We start from the raw sequence: 16,542 nt of genomic DNA, 5'->3' as shown, positions 1-16,542 counted from the left end.
TAAAAGCAGTGCTTTCACTTCCAGCCAAGAGCTGCCTTCAAAACAAGAGATGCAATCAGTGGGCGCTGGTTAACTTAAGGTCTTTGAAATTAGATGCTCAGTTTTGAGGCATTAATTCTGTTTGTTCAACATTGCTGGATGGATCATATTGTTTTTTCCAATCATAGATACCAATTCAAATTCCTTCTTTGGAGAAGGACATACCTAAACTTTGAGAAAACTGGAGCCCAAGATCAGCCCATCTGTAGTTAGTGCAGTTTCCCCGGCCTATTGAAATGGATACCAAAGGCATGAGCTAAGCAACACAGAATGATTGAAGAATTATTTATAAGGCAATTCCATATAAAATTTCACAGTGAGATGGGAGTGAAACTATTGCTCATATAAAAAAGATTTAGCTTTGTATCTCATTGACCCACCTTCTAGCCCTAGAGGTAGGAGAGATGGAGGTGGGAGGGTTATTTTCCTATTTAACGCCATCCATCAAGCTACTTGCTTTCCACATCAGTGCATTTTTCAAAAGCCTCTGTTTCTATAGTCACATTTTTCATCACGCCAGTTTTGGGTTGTTTTGTTGTTGGTGGTTTGCCCTTTCCATGAGCTCCAGGTTGGAGGGGACACAGTGCAAAGGAAACAGCTTTAAGAGGGGGCTGTCCAGACATGGTCATAAACGTTGGTTGAGCTACCCAAGCGCAGTGTGAGGGATCTTTGTCCTTGTTGTTCTCCTCCATGAGCAACTGAACTCACCAGGAACTACTTTTATTTTTCATAGCATTCTTCAGTGCCTACCTGGGAGCAACAGTGACTAACATGCTGTCTGTGGTAAGTAGCGTTATCAGCTAAGGTCCTGCTTCCAATGGATTTGAACATTGTATATTTTCCCAGCTTGCCTAACAAAACACCAGGATATGGAGAACACTTCAGCCAAAGGCAGAACTGATGTGGGAGAGGGGATGCTATCTGCCCAGGGGTTTAGTGTGGCTCCCACTGAAACAGGCCACTTACAATCATCCCTTCCCACTTTTCATCCTCAGAGCTTGCATAAACTTCCACAGCTCAGCCCTCAACACCTCAGATATTTACATGTCCGTACTTTGTCCCTGAAGCAATTGAGAAAAGGGCCCTCCACACACGTACAGAAACTGCAAACTTGGTTTGCTTTGCCCAAAGCTGTAAGGCAGCCAGCACAACAGCCCAGGGGAAAGCTGAAGGTTTCTGGTACCCACTCCTGCCTCATCTCCATGCACTCCTACCTCATCACCACCCAAAAGCACAGCAGATGCACGAAGAGAAGGCAGCCTTCTCACCAGAGCTGGTAAACATTGAAGGTTAATGCACAATGTCCAGACCTCATAATGAAGTCCTGCCTCCCCAGGGGGAGACTCCATGCAAAACCAAGACTTCCTTGAGAAAGCTTGTTCCAAGCTGCCTGGCTCTGAGCTCTCTTTGAGGGCTGGGGGACCAAATGAAAGACAGAGACGCAGTAAATAGGTGGCTTGTATTTTCCTTTGCAGTTTGGGGTGCCATCAGGAACCTGGTCTTTCTGCTTGTCTGCGCTGACCTTCCTGTTACTAACCACAAACAACGCTGCCATCTACAAGGTGCCACTCTCCAAAGTCACCTATCCAGAAGCCAACCGAGCTTACTACCTGAGGGTGAAGAAACATCAGAGGTCTTTCTTGTGAGGTCTAAAGACCCAGAGAGACACTTTGCAGATATTAAGGCAAGAGTGCAAGGTGTTTCCTCAGAGAACATTATTTATGTAATATAAAGTCATAATAAAAATAAGAATAAAAATATCACCACCTTCTGAGCTGAGTGACTTTTTCCACCACGTTAGTTTATTCTGGCCTGTGCTGTGGACTGCGATAGGACTCTGCTGTGCTGGAAGGACCTTCCCCTAGACCAATCTGTAATGATTTAAAAGCACCTATGCCTGAAAAGACACTTGAATGTTAAGCAGTCGGGAAATCACTTAGTTGCTGAAAAGAAAAATGTTTGTGAAACTGAAGTCACAGCAATTGGACATAAAGCAATAAAGAGCAGAGCATCTCTCAGCACCTGATGGGACTCCTAATTAATGGCTAAAACCAGTTCACGCCAGCAATAGGATACACCTTAGGTTCCCAGTAGCAGAGTAAGTGGAATAAAGACTGCTCTTTGCTAAGGGAAAAATAAGTGGTGGAGAATTCTACCTGGAGGATCTCAAGCTCTGTGGAGAGAGATGTGCACTAGCAATCATCACACACAAGATGGACAGCAGGCAGTGTGGTTAACAAACCTTGTAGTAAAAATCACAATAATGGCAGGGAGGGGGTGCCTGTCAGCCCCAGCTTTTGGATATCTTGGGCTGCACTAGGCACCAACATTCGCTGGAAAAAATGTTTCAGCCCTACCCAGTTGCAAAGAAAAGTCTGTAAACCCAAGGCCAAGAAAGCAAATGCTAGTGAAAAGAATCATTTTCTACTAAAACAAACAAACAAACAATGAAAAAAATAATTCTCATTATTTTTTCTGTTAATCTTATGATTTTTCTTAATACTTGAACTTGGTCATGGGCTGGTAAAGGAGGGGACAGCAGCACAGTCATTGCTGTCCCTTTCCTATGCATTAGAATGGCTCTGTTCAGTCTGTGCACACGTAGAAATAATCTGAGCTGATCTTCTCGACCTCTCTCCCTGCGCCACCCCCCTCAGCCCACAAATACCAAGCAGCAAAGTGCTGCACTGTTCCAGCTTTGCCACCTCTCTCCGCTCCGCGATGGGCAGGGGGTGGCCGGGGGACTGGTGGCTGTAGCAGAGCTCTGCAGCAGACCAGCCTTGTGCCACCTCCACACAGGCTCCCAGGGTCTGCAGGGGGCAAGGGGGAACCTGACCTTGTACCCAGCAGTGCTGGTCACCTCAACAGGTGTGAACTCAGCCACCTGTCCTCTTGGCTCGTCGGGATACATCCTCTCATGATGAACATCTTCACCACAAATGCTCAGTTCCTTCAGCTGGCATTAGCCTACACGCAGTAATGTCATTCCTGGGAAAGCAGATCAAAACCTGTTCCTCTTGTGGAAGAGGAAATAAGGAGCCTGTGAATAGTGTACCGCTGATTTTTGAGGGGGGGGGGGGGGGGGGAAGGCCCATGTCTTCTTATGAATATCAAAAAGATCTGAGTGAAAAATCATTGGGATGAACTACCAGCAGTATTTCCTGGTGAAGTGCTGGGTTTTCAGATGTTGACAGTATTTCTGTACGACTGACCCTGCAGAGATCGCTTGTAAAAATATATCATTTCCTGTGTTTTACTCGGTAAATATCTATATAACACTGTGTAGAGTTGATTTTTAAAACAAATGCTCATAATTTTTTGAGTTTGGTGTAACTTTTTCTCTATTTATCATCACTAAGCTGTTCCACAAAGACAGGTTCTCTCTTAAATGATTCGTCTAGAAGATGCCAGAAAATAAAATTATGAAATCAGTGTAGGGGGGATATTTAGGAAACTTCTAACCTCTGTGTTTTGTACTTATGACATTTTGTTGCAACAATACCTTCTCGAATGTGCAAGTGCAAAGTTTGCTTCCATACAGGAGGCACGACCAGGCAAGAGCTATGGGCAGAGCTGGAAACCTCCTTGAGACCAGAGGGGACTCATTCCTTGGGCAGATGCCAGACAGACCGCCTGATTGGGGTTAGGCAAGATCAAGTTCCATCCAGAGGATGCACCTCCCCACTTGTCAAACCAGGAAGAAAAGGATACTTTTTGGTATCTGGACCGACATCTCCCCAGCCAGCTCTATGCGTGGCCCACAGAGGCAGTCCTACCAAGGCTGGCTTTCACCCTTTCATCAAAAACTGCGCTCGGTAAGAGTACACACTTTACAGCCGCTGTAAATCAGTGGATTTCATCTGACTTGTGCTATTTCAGCTTGCTGTTGCTGAGCAACAGGGACATTTTGGCAGTCCCATAAAGAAAGAATATGCACAGAGCCGAAAAAAAACAAAGGCCACATCTCAGCCATTAGGAAGATCCTGCATGTCATTTAGAATTATTCCTTCATTTTACGTTATCCAGAGAATTCATTCTTCCCATCACTCCATGCAAAATAACAGTTGTTTGGTAATGTGACATATATATTAGTCAGAATATTCATATCATGCCTTTTTTTCCATTATTGTTCATAACAGTCTTCACCAACAGAACTAATTTGTCTTATTACCAAAACTGTTCATTTTTTTTTTTCTTTACATCAAATAAATGTTTTTCAAGTCACAATTTTTTTTTTTTCAAGCACTCTTTTTGCATTCTTGTTACTGACATGGGTGATACCAAACTCCTAAGAAACATTTCTGCTGTGCAGGAGATTTGGGGCTCTTTCCTGGGCTACTTCCCTCCCACTGTCAGCGTAGCATGGGAAAAAATGTCTCTGTGTTGAACATTTCTAAAAAAAAAAATAAAAATAAATAATTTAAAAAAAAACACCCAAGCCACAACACCAACCCACTTGGAAACATCTGCTTGGAATCAGATTTTATCCCAAAGTCTAACTCCAATGAACTGCCCCACTGCCATTTCCTAAGCCGCTCTCTTTGCTGCTGTCTGATGCACATAATTCTCTCAGAGAGTCCCAGTTCCATGTCAGGCAGCTGCCCCAGTCTCCACCATCTGACACTGGCACGTCTCCTGCCCCCCAGCACTTTCTGCAATGGTCCAGCTGCCCAGCAGCCCTGCCTGCAGCCACAGACCTCATAGTCCTGCACGGGGGTTGCTGCTGGGGGTAAGGGGAGGGAAAGGGCGAATGACAACTTAAGAAATTGTGGGATGCTAAGCAAGAACCAGCAGATTTTTATCAGCAGAGCTAGGTCCTCTCCCTTCCGAAAGCGGTGCTACTTCGTCACAGAGCCCAGGGCATGCTGACACCACCAGCAGCGGCACCAAGACACGGGCTGGAGCCCTCACCTCCACCTCCCCCAGCAAACCACTCTCTGGGCAAGTGCAGGAGAGGCCAATGTTTAGCCACGCAGTGAAGACATTAGACCCTTGACGATGCTCCCATCTCCTTGATGGGAGAGGAAACATTCAGCCCAGGTGACCAGAGAAGCAGACCCAAGGCTTGGCTGCAGAAGCAGGACCAAAAGCAAGAGGGATGAGTGCAGCATTTTAGACGCTCAGTCTGGGGACGTGCAGCAATGCAATCTCCTTTACCTCATCCTCCAGGACTACTGCAGGTGGTGTTTGGTTTTACCAAACACGAAATATGAAGAGTATAAAGAATGCGCGTGTTGACAATTATCTAATCTTTTGAACCCTGACATTTAGTGTAAGGGGTAGGATTGACCCAGAATTTGGCCATCGCTAGCAATAACTCACCCGCTAAGAAAAACACTAGCCACGAGGAAGGGCTGTGCATTCAAAAGAAATACTTGATCATTTCCTGCTCCCTCAGAATGTAAACATGGCAAAGACCACCATGGCAAGTGACTTGTTAGACACGAATGAGCACCTTCCTGATGCTTTCTCTTTGCCTTTGCCCATGGAAACCTCCAGGTGGGAAGGTCTTTTTTGTTACCAGCAGTTCAGCTTAGCCAAGATTTTGAATGAGATGTGGAAACAGTGTAACTCTCTTAGCAAATGCACCCCAGTGACTTCAGACCCTCACTCATCCATGTTCTCCAAGGCACAGAGAGCCCAAGGTGATTAGTCTCCCTCGAATAGAAATGGCAAGTGTTTAAACAGGAGTTGGAAGTCTTAATATTTCATAGACCCACGCCAGAAGACTCGGGCTTGGGTCCCCCAAGGCTATGTCCATGCTGGTAAATGGAAAGGATCAGGTGCTGGCACACAGCCAGACACCCTGCTCGACAGAGCGCACATGCCCTGGCACCATCCCAGCCTTTGTCCACCAGGCATCCCCAGACAGTGCCCAGACACAGCCCAGCAGGCAGCCTGGACCGCTCTCGGCTCCGCAGCACTTCCTTACACTAGCTGATATTTAAAGATGGTTTCATTTGCAAAGGGGCTTCGAAGATGAAATTACCTGCTTTGAGGCTGAGGCCACCCGACTTGCTTTTCCATTTCAGCACGGAGTAAAACAACTTTGCTGCACGGCTTTGCTGCACTTGTCGCCAGCGAGAGCCCATTCGTGGCTGTTTGGTCCCGCCAAGCTGGGGTTCAGTTCCTGCGCTGTGGTGCCACTGCCCACCCTGCCTCCAGCATCAGGCCAAGGATGCCCCTGGCACGCACGAGGGGCAGAGCACAGCAGACGGTGCCGCTGAAGCCCTGCCCTTTGTCTGATGCAGAAGTGCTCGCCTTGGGGTAGAAACAAAGAGGGAGAGGGAACAGGAGTACCTCTGCAGCCCAGTGGTTCTGCACATCACCCAAGGGTACTGCTGAAGAAGGATGCCAGCGAGAAGCAGCAAAAGGGAAGCTGAAAGGGGCAAACACGTGCTCACGCTGCTTCACGTGCTATGGCAAGAGCCTCAGGGACTGGGGTAACAAGGGCAGTCTGAGGCCAGTGTCAGGACTGCAAACTGCCCTGGGGAGCGATGCAGCTTGAAAGCTGGCCCCAAATGCGAAGCGTGTTCAACCACCATGAGGAAGATTTCTCACAACAAATTCAGACGCTTAGAAGTGAGCAACAAAATCGAGCCTGTGATCAAACAGAGGTACCTGTGTGGGGAAACGCAGCTCAGCTGCGCTTGTCACATCAGAGAGCAATTGCTTCCACTTTCAGGCCTAGTGAGGTAAACGAGATAATTTTTTTGAGTAGAATAAAACCACACATGCACATGATTGCAAAACTGGGAGTTCAAATGCAAACACTTCCTAGGAAAAAAAATACATGTATTTTCCCTTCTTTTGACATTAGAAAATGTATGGGCTTGGAAAACTGACAAACTACAAATACCATTAGGTTAAACATTCTTAGATCAGTCATCAGTTTAATCAGATAAGGCTGAGATCAGCAGGAGGTTAAGGATTAGATGCGTTAATTTGTATAATTAAAGAAATAATGCTAGGAAAAGCGTGCCCCTGGCATGGCTCACTGGGAAGGAAAAGAAGGAATTTTGTCAAGTGGAATTTTCCAGCAAACATTCCTGGTGCCTCAGCCATAAAGCAGCTATAAAACACATTGTAGTATGTGGGTTTAGTGGGGAAGGATGTGATAGTCTGTAAGAAAATCAGCCACTCTGGACTACGCTGCTGCACAAATGATTTGCCAGAGGTGCAGGCACTACCCACTCACTGCATTGTCCTGCACTGATGGTGTTCTCGTACCATATAGATGTACCAAGGTGTAGGAACACCCCACAGTGTAGTTTTCAACTTTATATAAAATCTTTGGATGGTCTCTCAACAATAGATTTTTATCTAAAAAAAAACCAAACCCCCCCCCCCAAAAAAAATACCCAAAACCAAAACCAACAAATTAAATTGTCACATCTCTATCTTTGAACCTTCTTTTCTATTAAAGAAGCCATTCTAATAACCTCACACTACCTTCCCTTTCCATAATCACTGCTTCCACGACACAGAAAGAGTAGGCTCTTTAAAGAGTTAATGAAACTTGAACAGAGCTTCTAAGAAACAGAGAAGGAAGTTACAAACTGATGTGAGAAGCAGCCTCCCTGGTCCCTTCCTGCACTGCCACTGCAAGCTGTGCTGGCGTTCACTCTCACGCACACGGTGGGACGTTTTGCATGTGTCTTGCAGTGGTTGCAATGTCTGTGAAAGGCCCTGCACACGCCAATCAAGTGTGCAGGGCAAGACAGTTACCCATGTCTAGAAAAAAGAACAGGGAAGAGCAGATACAGCCCTAGATTTCAGGGGGGAAAAAATGGTTCAGGACACAAGCGAGCTACAGAATTAACAGCCTGACTAGCAATAAGGAGCTGTGTATGAAGCTCTAGGAATTCGACTGAAAAAAATCAGGATGGGAACTTGACTTTGTACAAAACACCCTGTGTAAGAATCCAACATAAGCGTGTCTGAGTACACATACACTGGCCAAACTCTCTCTGTTTCTCTTTCTCATCTCTGAAAGGAAGACTTATCTTTTTCAGCTTGCCTTGCCTATCTTTTACCTTTAGATTTCTCCATGGTCAGGCAACGCTTGTGTCCTGCTACACTGTCTATGGTAGCAGTGCCTGGTACTCACCAAATGCTGCCCCAGTAATGCCCAGATATGTCCCATTCAACTTCAGAGACTCTTGTTGAAATGCCAGACTTTGGAGTTTGGTATCTACAAACAGTTTACGCAGCTGGGGGGGAGGGGTGGGGAGAGAGAGAGAAACACTTCAATAGCTCCATGATAATACAGCCCTTTCTGAAATGCCTACCTAAGTAGGAGCAGCTCATCTATCTCTGTCGGCCATTAAAGGGGTTGAGGGCAACTAGGCACCCACTTTAATGACAACCAGGTTAGATGGAAGAAAACTGGGCTGCAAGTGTAGATCCAGAAGGGTCTAGGCTATGATCAAAGAGCTCCCAAGAGGCACCGCACAACCCTGTGCTGGCTGACAGCCAGCTTAAGCCTACATTCAAGATTAGGTCCTCAAAACCCCTCCCTAACCATGCTTTACCTATAAAGTGTCTGGAGGAACACAAACCAAGAGAACTAAATGTAGGCGTCTACTCAACGTTGGCACCTACAGGTGTACTGCCCAAGTCCTGCTCTAGTCAGCGGAGATCTGACCAGTGCAGTCGGTGGAGTGCAGAGAGCAGTTCAGCTGGCCAGATCGGGGGGTCAGTGTCAGGGTGTGCTGAATCACTCTCTAGACCTCAAGGGCAGCACTGACCAGAACTACAGTGATTCCGACAAAAGCCTGGATGACTGCTCACACACATAACCTTACCACCCTGGGAGATGACCCCACCTACACGCACGGTTCCTTGCTCCTGGACGTGTCCAGAACCACCTGCATCCTGAGCCACTCATGCCTGGACAATAACCCACCTGGAATGAAGCGCTCCTTACACTTACCTTGCCTGAAGGATCTAATCCAAGAGGCGGCACAAGCATCTCAGAGCATGCACAAGAGGAGGACAAAGTGGTGTTCCTTCCTCTGTCTTGAACTGGTACCTGTATTCAGCACCCCGCCATATAGGCATATACTACCCTCATTTACCTTGCTATATTCTTTAATTATCTCACGTTGTGTATTCACTTGAACAGAGACTGAAGTCTCTACCCCACTGTGTCGTGAGTGCTGGAAGACTACTGAGAAAACATGGAACAGCTTAGTGGCCTAATTCTAGACAGTGGCTCAAGGAACACACAAAGGCTTTGACAGGCTTGTGTCGCATCTTCCCCAAAGCCTCCCTACTGGGGTGTCACATCTGCCCCAAAGCCTCCCTACTGGGGTGTCACATCTTCCCCAAAGCCTCCCTACTGGGGTGTCACATCTTCCCCAAAGCCTCCCTACTGGGTAGTCCAGGAAGCTCCCTCCCCACCACGATGGTTTCTTGGTCATGCCAGTGAATCCTGAGAAAAGCACCAGGAGGCTAAAAGGTGGGCCAGCAAGGGTCCCAGCATTTCTGCCCTTCTGGGAAACGAGACTTCACATTATAAATAGTACCACAATCCAGGGAGTTCAATCCTGTGGAGGAGGGAAGAATCCATCTAGTCTTGTTTCAGGTTGAGATTCTAAACCCTGATTTCTCACACAAGGGGAGAGAGAGGGAGATGAGAAGTCACATTACTTTGGAGAAAGCAAGAAAATAATTCCCAAGTAGAAAACGCCTATTCTCTAAATAAAACCGGGAACAGATCTTCATTACTCCTCAAAAAACAGAATGAAATTACACGCTCGAAGTATGACATTTTCTGAGGTTTAACTTTTCATGGGAAAGACAAATACAACATGGATTTTTTTCTGTTCAGATGCTAAAACACAAACAGGACTCTCAGCAAGCAGCCAAGGGGTGTCTAGGACCTCTTCACTGCTAGTCTATAGAAACGCTGCCACCTCATCTGCCAGCCCTAGTGAACAAGTCATCTATCTCATCAACCATCCCGATGCTGAACACCTTTTGCATGGGTAAAAAAAAGTAGATGACATTTTGTTAGTGGTGACAAACAGCTTGTGTTACATCTGTCTCCCCTGACCTGAGCCTTCTCTCATGTGCAGGACAAGAAAAGAAAACTTTCCATATCTGGAATCACTATATATTTTCATTACACATTCCCAGCTCGTCCCCATCTTCCCTTTGCTCTCTGTTGTTTTCCTCTGCCCACGTGACAGAGAACACCCAGCAAACGGCAGCATCTGACAGCATCCTCAGCCACCTCCCGCTGCCTAAAACATCCCAGCATTACCCTCAGCCAGAGGAAGATACAATCCTTCCCCACATGCATGCATTCCCTGCATACAAAGCAGCAGTTTCCACCCGCACAGGAAGATCCAGAAGGATAACCCCCTTGACACATCTCTGATTCATTTCTGCATACCCCAACAGATTACTTATCTTCAATTTACCTACGCAGTTTAGATAAGGGTGATTCAACCCTACCTACACACAGAATATCTTCACAAGACAAACTCTCCCTCCCTGGAGAGAGAAATCCCTCTTCACAGCCAGTGCTGCGTGGTGGTGGCTTAGCAACAAGCTGCACCTCTGTGTCTAACTTTTCTGCCAGGCACCGTGAGCTTCTAGCAGGCTTGCTATGTCGTAACCACAAATTTTACCCAAGAGACGAGGAGCACAGCGGTAATTTGGAAGAACTACAAATAACAAAGAAAAAAGGATCCCCTAAGGGGGTATTGAACTTCTGTGCTTTACCCCAAGAAACCCCATCCCTTTTTGGCCATCCTACCACGAACGGCTCTGAGCCTTCACTCCCTTCTCCATCTCCCCATTCCTGGTTTGCTTGCAGAGTGGCATTGTGATGGAAGTGGTCACCCACCCCTCTGGAGAAGCATTCTAGCTTCTCCAGCACCACTAAATGCCTCAAATATACTAACGCTTGAATATACTTAACCACAACACCCTCCAGTTGCTACCAGAGCTTGTTCTGGGGCTCCCTGCACCCACGTTCCTGCCACAGCAGCATCCATCCCCAGGCATCCACAAGCAGGACCCTTGCTGGGGTTCACTCAGCCCTTGCTGCCCTCAGCATCTTGTTGGAAAGTACATACCATTCATTTCTCTCCTGAAACACCTAAAGGCACAGGATTTCAGCTCTGTGGGGTGGAGGATGATGAAAGACATGTGACCTGGCAAGAGATTCCACAGCACCAGAGGCTAGCTCCATCCAGGTACAAGAGCAGCGTTCCCAGAGGGCTGGGACAGCAACAAAACTAGTACAAAGGCATTCAGTAAAGTTTTCACATGGGCATACTACATACCATTTGATCACCCTTCATCCACACAATACAGAAGACACGGTTTGATTACATTAGTTTAACTGCAAAAGACAAAAGAATGGGATCAGGAAAGAAAGGATCCACGCAGCAGTGTGGCAGGTGGACCAGCCCATCCAAAACATAGCAGGGATTTCACATCAGGGAGCATGAGATTACATTTAGTCAAAATATGAGTGATACAGCTTTGGGATTAATTTGCTGCATTCTGATTTTTTATTTGACTAAGCCGAAACTGAAAGCTGCTACAAAGCAGAGAGACAACCAGGCCAGTTTTGGAAGGGCAAATGCCCACTGACACACCGAACAATAGATGTTGTGAACTGAAAGTTGCACGGGGGATTAAGAGCAGGATAGCAGGAAAAGAGCAGAAAAGATTTATCCTTGTCCCTGAGATGCTTGCAGATGTGCTGAAATGCAGATGTCACAGAAATAAGGTACATCGAATGTGCTTGAGAAATGGGTTCAGTTAGATTGAGACATCCAGGCTTCCTCCTCTGAGTAACAAAAGATATTTTCCTTAGTACAAAAAATGTTTGATTTTTTATGCCTGCAATGGAAATTCCAGAAGAAAATTTTTCCCCTGACTGATACCTCCTGGAAGCTGAAGCTGTTTCTCATCTTCAGCGCAAGCAAGGCTCAGGAGCAGCAGGTGCCAGAGAAGGAATTATACGAGAGGGATGCGATCTGCATGGCTCCAGCCTCATCTCTGCTAGGATCTGTGGAATGGTCCTTCAGAGCAAGTCAAACCACCCACCAGCTCCTCTCCAGCACAGCTGAAAATCACACCTTTGAGCATGTCCCTGCGTCCCAGGGTGGCAATTCTGCAAAGAAGCAGGAATCCAGCAGACCTGCATAGACCAGTCAGGCAAAACCAGTGCCACCCTTCAAGCTACAGCACATGGCAGAGCAAAGACTTCTGAAGCCTGTGATAGCAGAGGAATGTCAGCAAGAATGCCGTGCAGGAAAGGCACATTGTCCTTACAACAATCCCTCTCCCAGAGGCTGCCGCCAACCTGTATGCTGCAGATTTACGCAATAAGCCAAGGAGGTAGGAGAGGCCCCGCGTGCGACTGGCCACTAATCACGCCAGCAAGCCTTGCACCTTCATTTGTTCCATTGTCCTTTCAAAGAATGATGGCTGTGTGTCAGGCTTGCAGAAATCTGGGCTTTCAGATGAAGCTGCGAGCAAGCAACAAGAGAAATGCACCCCAACAGCCCTGACTGCAGCTACGTGGGGGTTGTTCATGTGCTCCTCAAACACACAGAGCCAGATTTCTCCTGTTCATGGGAGAAGTAACCACATGCCGGTGGTGGAGAATACAACTGCACATGTCACAAAGCCAGCCAAGACTTAAATTCCTCTGGAAACCCATCCAAAAACGTTCAAATGATAACTGAGAATCATTTATACACTCAGAGAAAAAGGGCCAAAGCCCCGATTATTCAAAATAATCAAGCCTGACAGGCAAATGAGTGATTGCACCTCAGAGTGCATTCTTCCTTCCCCTGCTAAATCACGGGCTAACCTTTCTACGGTGTGCTTACTCGTAACAAAGTAATGCCTTTTGCCTACAAGGACATGGCTTTACTTCATCAGCACGGACTACATCAAAACCTGCCTGTATGACAGCACTGGCACAGTTTGCCCAGCGAGGCTGCAGATGGCCCATCCCTGGGAACATCCAAGGCCAGGCTGGACGGGCTCTGAGCAACCTGATCCAGCTGAAGGTGTCCCTGCCCATGGCAGGGGGCTGCACTGCAGGGACTTTGAAGGTCCCTTCCCACCCAAACCATTTGATGATTCTATGACAAAGCTGCCTGCAGTCTACTCCTTAAAAGCCTACCTGTGGATGGCCTCAGTCACCCAGCTCCCTAACAGAAGGGGAAACCTCCCTCCTCCTCTTAGTGCTGGGCACTACAGCATGGGTAATCTAGAGTCACATATTTTTAACTTTTTAGGAACTTAAGGACATACTGCAACAAGGCACGGTGATTTTCAAGCACACCAAGATAAGCTCACGCCCAACCCAATGGATTGTGGAAACCCCAGGAAACCCCAGAGCCTCTCTAGCTAGCCAAGGTCTCAGAGGACGTCAGGTGGGAAGCAGAGATTTGTGAAACCTGCCTGCACAGAAATGCTATTAACTGCTTACTCTATTCATCACGTCCACTCCTAACCAGCACATTCCCTTCCCCACCTGCTTTACGCGATTCCCAGCTTTAGACCACCAGTATTCCATTTACCCTGCAACATGACCAAATTTAATTGTGCTGATGCCCTGGCTCCATCCTACTATGCTTTAAGGTGATCTCTTTGCAAAAGGGACCATGATCAAAAGTCACAATCCATAAAGGGGATTCAAGATTGGAGAGTGGAAAAATGACTGTATGGAAGCGTCCACCTCCCAAAAGGGCCATCATCACCCTCATCACCCAGGCTCTGCTGTCCTCTGACACTGCAGCATCACCCTTGCCCAACTCCAAGAAGCATCTCTTCATCCCACTTTCCCATCGTGCTTCCTCAGCTGCCGTCACTTTGCCACCTCTGTGTCAAGCAGCTTCCCACCTCTGGTGCCTTTCTGACCTCTCCTGGAGAGGAACACTGAGCTTTCAAAGAGGTCCTGCCAGTGAGTCAGCAGCCACTTGCACGCATGGTTGTGGGCAGGGTGTATTAAGTGATGTAAATTGATCTATTGTTTGCTTCAACCTCGTGTGTGGTGAGAACTGATAAGAACAATGCACTCCCCATAACACTTCTCCTCCACCTTATCGGCCTCTGATCTTAATCCCAGGAGTCAATGTCATAATCCATCACTGTTAATGAGTGTGAGCTCCCCTAGGCTGGAGCCTTATCTCGCTTGGTATCTAGAGGGCCATATGAGGTTGCAGCTATAGTGCAATTAAGTAAAGGTTACATTGGCCTGAAAGTGTTAGCACCGGCTCTTTGGGAACAGGCCTCTATTATCGGGGACCAGAGGAATCAAAAGGAAATGCCTGTGTATGCTGCAGCTCATGTCTCTTCCTGGCAGTTCCATCTCTGGGACCTCCCCATCCAGCAGATCCCAGTACCAACAACACAGAGGGAGAAGCTGCCAGTCTTGGGCATGTACCAACACAAACATAGGCAAGTGCTATGGTTTGAAGGCAGGATGGAGCACGCTGGAGAAGCACTGATAACACTTTGCCATCTATTGCCACTGAATGTTCCTTTTACTACCAGAAATGTTTCCTGAGGTGAAGGTACACGGAGTAAACACGCAGGCAGTAATGCCTTATCAGTATGGCCTGTTCAGCCCTGTTGGCTGCATCGATAAAAACATCATACCCATGGAACACACTCAACTCTAGAAGAACAGCCTCAAACAAGACAAAACAGCAACACAAGACCATCTTTAATCTGCCTTCTGCAAAAACAGAGAGCAAAAATGTTTCCTCCCCTAAACCCTTCCAAGGGCAGGTCACTCCATCAGGGCCAGGAATGGTGCTAGCTTCATCTCAACCGGTTCCTGTCTCAGCTAGAAAGGAGCTGATCTCACGCTGACAGGCTCTGCCAGGAATTCAGGGAAAGGTCTCCTCTTTCAATAGTACCTACACTGCTTGCCCTTCACACAGGTCATGAGCTGCCCACAAAAAATATTTGCAGTGGTGGCCTTAAAGTGGCTGCAATGCCCTTAAAATACACGTGCCTCTGCCTATGACTCAGCTGCAGATTTAACTGCAATGTAGACAGTCCTGGGACAATCAAGTCAAGGCTGTCAAAGAATATTACCTCTGGACACAGATCACTGGAAAGAGTGACCGCTCTGCCTTCCCTCCTTTATTACCTCAACAGCTTGGCTTCCCATCTCCAACTCACCCTTCCTCCCACGCCTGCCCAGTGCGGCTGAGCAGGGGATGTGGGTGCTGTGCCTTCCCTCGCTCCTTCCTACCACACGTGGTACCTCAGAACCTAGGTCAAACCCAGGTTTGGAAATTCAGCAGGAGGAAACAGATGAGAACAATCTATGTTATAGTAGAAGCTATATGCCAGGTCAGATCAGACGGTGCAGTGTTCTGGTCATCCAAGCCACCCGTGAAATCTATCACTTTCAAACACGTGTTGGGCCATATTTAAGAGCAAGCACGATGGCAAAATACCCATGCAGGGTGGGAAACCTGTGGCTGACACAGGTGAGTAAACTGAACAGTGGTCAAAGCACTTCCAGAGCTGCACAGCAGCAGATAATGCCAAGAGGAGAAATTCAGCTAAGTTTGCCAGTGAGCAAGGGGAGATGTCCAAACAGTCGAGGCCTTAATCACATTTCAGATGACAGCTTGGGGCTCCAGGGTTAAAAAACCATCCAAAAAACAAAAAAGAAAATCAACATCGCCAAACAACAACAAAACCACAAGACCAAAACCCCAAACCAACATCATCATCATTACAGCTACATTTTGCATTTGGATCAATGAAACCCAGTAGACTATCAGACACCAGGAAGGACAAAGGACACAGAATGGTGTGTTTCTTGGAGAAGGTGCCACAATAAACTTAACTCTACAGAGGCTGGGCACAGGATCTCAGGCAAGGTGGGCTGTGAGTAAAAACAAGAGGCAGAGAGGTGTTCTCCAGAGGCACATGCTAGAGAGGTGGGTTTCTCTTCATGGCCACAGATCTAGTCTACGTGCTTTTGAATCTGCCCTGAGTGTGTGAAGTGAGACAGCACTGAGATGGTGGTGACCAGAGCTCAGATCACGCATCAGTCCTATTGCTTCACTGGCCAAGAGCCTTGTGTCAAGGGAAAGTTCAGGACCTGCTTCAGATACTGTGTGAATGGATGGATATAAGCAGCCTTCACCCTTCCCCAAGCTGCAGCGCAGCTCTCATCCCAGAGAAGGGCTGTGAAATCTACAGCTGAAGGAGCACAATACACTCAAATCACCAGCTGCGCCCATTCAGCAGGGAAAGGCAGAGCACATCCATCTCCACAGGCCCACTTTCAGTAGGAAGGGTAGGCACGGACATTTTTCTGGTGGCATTTCAAGTACCTTTAATCAGACACGTCATTCGGATTAGGCTAAAGGAAAGGTTTAGTGTCTGTTTCGCCAGCTGGCTCACCCCCTTGCTCAGGCTAATCCCAGCATCACACAGAGACCAGACCTTCGGTGCTTATCTGGTTGACAGGATGACCAGGGGAGGGGTAAG

General features: G+C 47.2%; 1 protein-coding gene across 1 annotated transcript in view; it reads left to right on the top strand.

The window, feature by feature from the left end:
- LOC308056440 (urea transporter 2-like) overlaps positions 1-16,532 on the top strand; it is a 51,381-nt gene extending 34,849 nt beyond the window's left edge. The window contains exons 8-9 of the mRNA XM_080371826.1: positions 773-822; positions 1,515-16,532. Coding sequence (XP_080227952.1) covers positions 773-822; positions 1,515-1,685 — 221 coding nt within the window. The 3' untranslated portion in view covers positions 1,686-16,532. The remainder of the gene's footprint in view (positions 1-772; positions 823-1,514) is intronic.
- Positions 16,533-16,542: the final 10 nt, after the last annotated feature.

Source organism: Falco punctatus (assembly GCF_963210335.1).
Source record: "Falco punctatus genome assembly, chromosome: Z".
Classification (NCBI taxonomy): domain Eukaryota; kingdom Metazoa; phylum Chordata; class Aves; order Falconiformes; family Falconidae; genus Falco; species Falco punctatus.
This window is presented reverse-complemented; position numbering and strand designations above follow the sequence as displayed.